General features: G+C 39.3%; 1 protein-coding gene across 1 annotated transcript in view; it reads right to left on the bottom strand.

Annotated features, from left to right (window-relative positions):
• Positions 1-201: 201 nt before the first annotated feature.
• The window catches only part of dnajc10 (DnaJ (Hsp40) homolog, subfamily C, member 10), a 15,582-nt gene continuing 8,543 nt past the window's right edge, over positions 202-7,240 (bottom strand). Inside the window, exons 15-25 of the mRNA XM_013913935.1 lie at positions 6,647-6,774; positions 5,119-5,235; positions 4,926-5,027; positions 3,455-3,515; positions 2,898-2,992; positions 2,074-2,207; positions 1,838-1,891; positions 1,560-1,707; positions 1,249-1,371; positions 654-761; positions 202-579 (exon numbers count right to left, since the gene is read on the bottom strand). Coding sequence (XP_013769389.1) covers positions 568-579; positions 654-761; positions 1,249-1,371; positions 1,560-1,707; positions 1,838-1,891; positions 2,074-2,207; positions 2,898-2,992; positions 3,455-3,515; positions 4,926-5,027; positions 5,119-5,235; positions 6,647-6,774 — 1,082 coding nt within the window. The 3' untranslated portion in view covers positions 202-567. The remainder of the gene's footprint in view (positions 580-653; positions 762-1,248; positions 1,372-1,559; positions 1,708-1,837; positions 1,892-2,073; positions 2,208-2,897; positions 2,993-3,454; positions 3,516-4,925; positions 5,028-5,118; positions 5,236-6,646; positions 6,775-7,240) is intronic.

The raw sequence follows: 7,240 nt of genomic DNA, 5'->3' as shown, positions 1-7,240 counted from the left end.
GTTTGACACACAGAAAAGCAACAGTGTTGAGAAACCATGAGATTGAAATGCTTGGCACTTTTGCTTGAGAAAAAAACAAAGTAATTGAAAGAGTTAATACTTTGTGATTATTTCTTTTTTCTGAATCTTGTCAACATCTTTGTATACTTTGAATTTAACCTGCAGGGATGGTTGTAAAACTCACAGGGATGCACACACATCTAACAGAAACGAACCGTTTTATTCTCAAACAGTTTTTACATGAGCAATAAAATACAACACTATGTCAACATTTGGATCAGCGAGTGTGTGTGTATGTGTCAGTAACATGATCAATACACAGTGTCCCAAAGTTTTACTTCATAGAGTAAATAGAAACAATGGAGACAATTATAAACCAAACATAAACAAGGCAGAAGTGTTCAGTACATTCAGCACAGCAGGTAACAGTCGGTCCCAGTGTTCCAGCTGTAGCTTCTATAAAGGAGTGTTGACCGATTGATCATCTTGCTGGGCCAATCAAATTCACTTCTGTCTCTACCTGACCAATCAGGTGGCTCATCTTCCTCACAGTACCGCCCGCTTCCATCACAGCTCATCCTACAACATACAAACGTGTCAGACTCCAGTTCAGCGGCTGGGTTGATTTGTGCTTGAAGTTAACCGGCACTTACCTTTGGCTTATTGTGTAACCGTGGCAACAGCTGTTGTAGCCACTGTCGGACGGTGTCAGCGATCACGTTAGCGTCTCGGCTATTGATATGCTCCCCACTCTGTTCATGCTGTCAGAACACACACATACACACACATTATAATCTTTTCCACTATTAAGTCAATCCATAACTGATTCTTTCCCATCAAATCTGATGATGAAGGCTGTGCTTTTTGCTTTTCTTTTGTTTTATAAAAGTAAACTGAGCTCTTTTTTTGGTGATGAATATAAAACATTAGATTATAAACCTTGCTTTTACTTTTTTTTAAATGGTATTTGATGGACAAAATGTTAGAATGGGGAAAAATCAGGAGTTGATTCCTAATTAACAAAAATATTTGGGAGAAGACAGATTCACCAAAACAAAATAAAAACAAACATAAAAAACTGAGGCATGGAGAAAAACATGGCAAGCAACACAACTTTTACAAAATTAAAAGAGGCTACAGCCATGAAGTCTAATCCTAGAACATTCTTACTCTGAAGTGACAGTGCTAGTCACGGTGTGTGTGTGTGTGTGTGTGTGTGTGTGTGTGTGTGTGTGTGTGTGTGCTTACCCTCTTTTTTCCCAGGTATGGGTAAAATCTGACAGTTGGGTAGGCGGTGATTCCAGCTAACTGACAGGTCTGATAATGAGCCTGACAGTCAACCTTCCCTGCCCGGACCTCGCCTTTAAGCATCTGTCAATCGCACACACACAAAAAGCATGACTGCAGGACTCTTGACTACAAGAAAACCATACTTTTAAGAAACTCTTAATTTGTGCTTCGTCCCACAGTCTGTTGGAGAAGTTTACTTTCGGTTTGTCTCATCAGTCACTGCAGAAAAAAAGCAACAAGATTCATGCAGAGAAGCAAAGTTTTCACACCCGAGCTAGGACGTCAAACTCCGGGGCAAAGTGTTGACAGGGTCCGCACCAGGGGGCATAAAAGTCCAGGACCCAGTGATCCCGACCTGACAGAACCAGAGATCTGAAGGTCTCTGGAGTAAGGTCCACAGAGGCTCTGGGTAAAAAACTGTACACACAAGAGAATAACTCAACTATTAACACTGTACACGTCCCATTTCACTGGTTCTTTTACTGCAGAAAGAAAGAAAAACCCTAAAGAAATACAGAAAGACAAGAAAAGGCAACTTGCATCTCACCTCAGTGCCCATGTTCTCAGTGAATGGGCATCTCTGTGCCAACCATTATAACTCCTACAGAGACAGGCAGGCGAAAAGGAAATCAGTAATCAATAATCTAAGTAAAAAGAAGATGTAAGAAGGTAAAACAAATAATTCTGATCATCTGAGATGTTGTGATGAAACTCATATCCATATTCTCGTCTCCTGGGAATATTCATTTCCCAACATCTGAGCATGTAAAGTGAGTTACATACGTATAGCGATCTGGCTGCCGGCTGTTTCCAGGGTACAGGCGGATTTCTGGGTATGCTCTCACACTCTGGCTCTGACAGAACGACTGAAAGCGCTGACAGTCAACCGAACCGACCAGGATCTGACCTGAAAGCAGCTGGATGGAAACCAAGACGGCGTCAGGTTAGAGGCTGCTCTCTCCTTCTGATAGCTGAGTCCTGACCCTCTGTTTTCATCTGCTGATTTCTGTCACTTGCTTTAGGTTCATAAACAAAATCCCAATGTTCCTGGTTTTCTTCACAAATTCACTGTTTTGTGGAGTTGTGCAGATTCAGTCATAGGTATTAATTTTAAAACTGACATCTAAACTGAATTTCTTTCCTTTAAGGTTCATATATTTTTGGACCAGGGCACAATTTGGCTATTTTAACTGTTTAATAAATCGCATTCAAGCTTATGTTATACAATAAATATGGGTTTAAAGGAAAGAATCTCAGCTCAGTTTTTAGAAATATGCCATTAACTGTCAAGGACAGGTCATGCTGCAGAAACAAATCTATCAAAGAGAGAGCAGGAAAATTATGAATGGCAAATTGAGACCTTTGTACATTCTGAAAACAAAATACAAAAAGTGTCTACTAAGGTTCATCTAAAGCATACAACAGCAGGACAAGCTGGAGGCCGTGTCATGGCTCGAGCTTCCAGTGGCTCAGGGTTACTGAAGTTTACTGATCAGGTGACAGTAGAGTGAAGCAGCTAGATGACCTTTAAAGTTTATACAGCTCTCCTTCTGTTCTTTCAGTTTGTGTCTATGGTCTATATATGGCACATGTAAAGTGAGTTATACCCGGGCCATGCGTCTCCATTCAGGCATCAGAGCCTGACAGGGACCACACCAGGGAGCGTAGAAATCTACTGCCCAGATCTGTCCTTCATCTCGACCTGCAGCAGAGAAACAGACCACTGTGTTAGCCTCTATGGTGCTTTAAACTGAAAGATGGGAATGGGTAGTTTTCATAAAACAGCAATTGCAGCTGTCAAGTTCTTTTACAACAGTGCTGTTCAAAGTCTTTGCAGCTAGCCCTTTGTGCAAGAAGCAGTTTATTGTCACGGCCGTGGTTCAGGGGGTTAGGAAGCTCATCTTGTAACCGGAAGGCTGCCGGTTCAATCCCCAGCTCTGTCTGTCTTGGTCGTTGTGTCCTTGGGCAAGACACTTCACCTACCGCCTACTGGTGATGGGCCGATGGTGCGGCAGTCTTGCTTCTGTCAGCCTGCCCCAGTGGTTTGCCTCCACCAGTGTGTGAATGTGAGAGTGAATGAATAGTGGAATTGTAAACCACTTTGAGGGTCTCGAAAAGCGCTATATAAATGCAATCCATTATTATTGTCAGGAGCAGGTTTTACCTTTAATTTTCTCTGTGAAGCTTGAAGGATCCAAAATCAGGACAGATGGATTAACCAGGTCCTGCAGAGATAGAAAGAAGCCCTTTGTGATCTCACTGTCTTTTAAATACTCCACTTTGAGACCAAAGGCAACCAAAGGAAAAGAGCAATGAAAAAAAATGATACTATGCATCAAATGTTATTTTGTAATAATATTGACAGTGGTGATGAGCCCTTTAGCTGCAATGATTCACTGAGTAATAAAAAAAAATTGATCATAAAAAAATTCTCAACACAAACTTTGCTTCGATGCTTTGGTTAATGCACGGCTCTGTATTGCACTGATGTGTTAAACGATGTAAACGTGAGCGCTTAGCACAGGTGTGACTAAAACAAACCTTCAGAATAAATGTGTTTAGGAGCAGCGTGTGAATAAAAAGTCGGACAACATTCAGCCCACGCAGGCCTCAGTTTTAAACAAAAACACTGATAACACAACAGCAGCAATGATGATGATGCTGGCAGTTTAACGTGGACCTGGAGTCTGTTTACACACCACAAAGAGCAAAGAGACGGAGCCGTTACCGAGATACTGAGCTCAGGTAGAATGAAAGAAAAACGTTTCTAGTGACGTAAACAGCAGGGCTGTTCCTGTGATCACCAATGGTAAAAGGCATTAATCTTTAGTGGGGGAAAGCGAGCGGGAGTCCTTCATCAAAACACCCGATCATCAAACTCTGACGTAAAGAAAAGCAAAGTTTGTAGCTGCTCCGTCCACCGCCGTTTGTTTTACACAGAAAAATCTGCAGTAAATCTCCAGAGTTGTATTAAAATGTTCAGATGAACCGTTAACTTCGTCCGAACCCGTGTGCAGCTCTCTGAAGGCTGACAGCAGCCGTCCTATTTTAGATGGAAGCAATACCTGCAGTAAACAGGGATCAGTCTAAAGGGGGACATGGGGTGTAAAAAACCATATAAACGTCAAGTGCTTTCATAAAACATTTCAGATTAAAGTGAAATAATATAAAATATTGTATCAATTAAATTGCACTAATATTTAAATATATAAAAATAAAAGCTTTTTTTTACAAGCCAATAAAAATGTGTTTAATATATATATATTTGCATTTAAGAAAGCGTTTTCTTAAAAAAAATGAAATTAATATGGTATGCAAATACAGCTAAAGGGTTTAGCTGGGTTTCTTCTTTTACATGCAGTGAAACTTTAAAATATTGCAATTTCCAAAATGGAAACCAATGAGCAGTTCATTCTGAAAGACCTGTAATCTCTTTTGAGTTTTTATTATTGCTCATAAATGAAACTCAAGTATTTCTTATCCGATTACTTGATTAGATTACTGATTCATTTGAAAAAGATTACTCATTACAGCTGGAGCTGTAAATTTCTTAAAGGTACATTTCGACCAAACGGTGTACAGATGACAAAAATCCAGGCAAAGAGGAGCCATTTCAGTTGTATTTGATGTAGTACCTGTATAAACTCCAGGATGCCATCAGCTGAATGATGGCCTTCATATTCATGCACAGAAGAACCATTAAAGATCACTGTGGTGGGATAAGCCTGAATATTATACTGAAAAAAGAGAAAAGTAAATTACTAATTTGTCGGCACATTTTAGCCTTAAGCTTAAAAATCAACAATATACACGGATGTGTGTGCTTACTCTAGAACAGAGGTTGTGATGGATGGTACAGTCCAAAGTGCCAAACTTCATCTGCCCAGCTAGCTGGATTGAAGCTTTTCGCAGTTCCGGCAGTAAAGCTCGACACGGGGGGCACCACTGCAAGCAAGAGCCAAATGTTTGTGAGGTTAATAAGTAGCAACGACAATTCTTACCCAATGTTCAAATCTGAGCTAACAAGGATTTAGGCTGTCGGTGGTCGTTATCATGTCAGTAGTTTGGTTTTTAACTAGTGCTATTTACAAACTTCAGTTTTCACAAAGTGGTAATAGATTAAAACTGATTTTAAGTCCCATTTTCTCACTTTTGGTTTTTAATGTTTTTACTACGGTTGACAAAGCTTGATTAATTAGCCCTTGTTCACACAGCGGTCTCAGTGTTTCAGGGTCTTTCTTGTCTCTTACAAGCTCACAATGCTCCCAACAAAGTGGTCCATATCTGCCTCGGAGTTAGTGACTGTTTGTGTTGTAGGTGTAGCACCACCACCAGGCCTGAAGTTAAACAAGGACTCTGACTGGCTGCATCATCAGTGCCAAAAACATTTGGCGCAACCAGCAGATTACTCTTGTGCTACGTTTGGTCCCTTAGCTCATAGCTCAGTCACACTAGAATAAAAATAGTATTAAACTGTCAAACCCTGCAATTATAAGATAAATAAAAAATAACAGTGATTGCATTGAACATTGTTTGCAACTGAAGAATGCACAAATAGCTCGCCTGGTGGGAGACGTGTCTCCAAACGATCCCAGTCCAGCTCAGACTGGATGCAGTCACGTGAAGCTATATCAGGGTCAAAAGCTATTTCAAAGTGAAATTCTGATATTTTTTATATTTAAAAAATAAAAAAATACCATTTTTTTCTTTAATAATTATTTTATTTTAAATAATTTATTTGTTTTCATTAACTTCTTTTTTTGGGCTTCAAATTTATTTTTTTTCACTTTCAGACTCTTGATCCTGATTTTGTGTTGTGACAGATTTCCAAAGCTTTGCAAATAACTCCGTCTAAAAGACAATGCAATCAACGTGAGTCAATCTGGACTGATAAGAGTAACGTGCCTCATCGATTGGCTTTTATCAATGTTTTACAGTCAATTGTCACATTATCACAGCTGTGTGTAACTTCTCAATCGCATTCAGCCAAATATAACATAAATATCAACGCTTAGAAGAAAGAGAACAGTATGGATATATTTTACAATTTATTAACTGGTTGTTCCAAAGTGGTTTACACTTTGTATTTTAGTCACTGAAGCAACTTTAGGTTTAGTCTACTATAATCTCGTAATATTTAATCAACTAAAACTAAAAGATTTAGATGCAACAACTACAAACTCTTTTGTAGTGAATCAAATGTAAATAAATAAATAAAGGAAGAGTTTGTTGTTCACTTCTGAGGTCACAGCTTAATAAATCATTTTAACCACTAAAATAACCACCTACTTGAAAATCTGCCACCAAAAGATAAAGCACAACATCTTAATTGTGATTAAAGTAGTCAAATACAAACCGGAGCGAAGAAGTCGACGAGCCACGGCTCCTTTCTGTCTGAAGGAAAGTTGTCCGGCCCCAGAGTGGTGACAAAAGCTCGAACGCTGTCCCTCGCAAAACCCACAATATTGTACAACACATCTTTGCCTACACAAAACACACGAGTTAATGCAGATGAGCAAACCTTCTCTGAACGGATTATCTTAATAAGCCATTGTTCAACCAACCTTAGCAAACTGGCTCCTCAAATAATAACATGAGCCCTTTTTTGGAACTCCTCTATCCTTGTAACCTTGTAACAAACTGCTAGTTGGACAAGACGTACATGTCCTCCTCAAACATGCAGAGATATTCAAACTAATTTAAACAAATAAAATGCAAGTGGAGAGCAACATGTATGGGCTCAAAATGTGGTCATAAATATTTTGTACTTGTAAATCGGTTTTGTACTTGTAAAAAAGATTTGTGTGTGGACTTAGCCCAAAAAAACCCCTGCAAGTTACAAGTACGAATTTTCCTATTTTTCTTCCTTTAAGCTGATTGGTCAATGTCATGTCAATCACAAATTAAACAATCCAATCAGAGAACAGATGGGTTTGGCTGTCGGAGGGGC

Source organism: Pundamilia nyererei, unplaced genomic scaffold, assembly GCF_000239375.1.
Source record: "Pundamilia nyererei isolate P.nyererei 1_Seehausen unplaced genomic scaffold, PunNye1.0 scaffold00160, whole genome shotgun sequence".
NCBI classification, from domain to species: domain Eukaryota; kingdom Metazoa; phylum Chordata; class Actinopteri; order Cichliformes; family Cichlidae; genus Pundamilia; species Pundamilia nyererei.
This window is presented reverse-complemented; position numbering and strand designations above follow the sequence as displayed.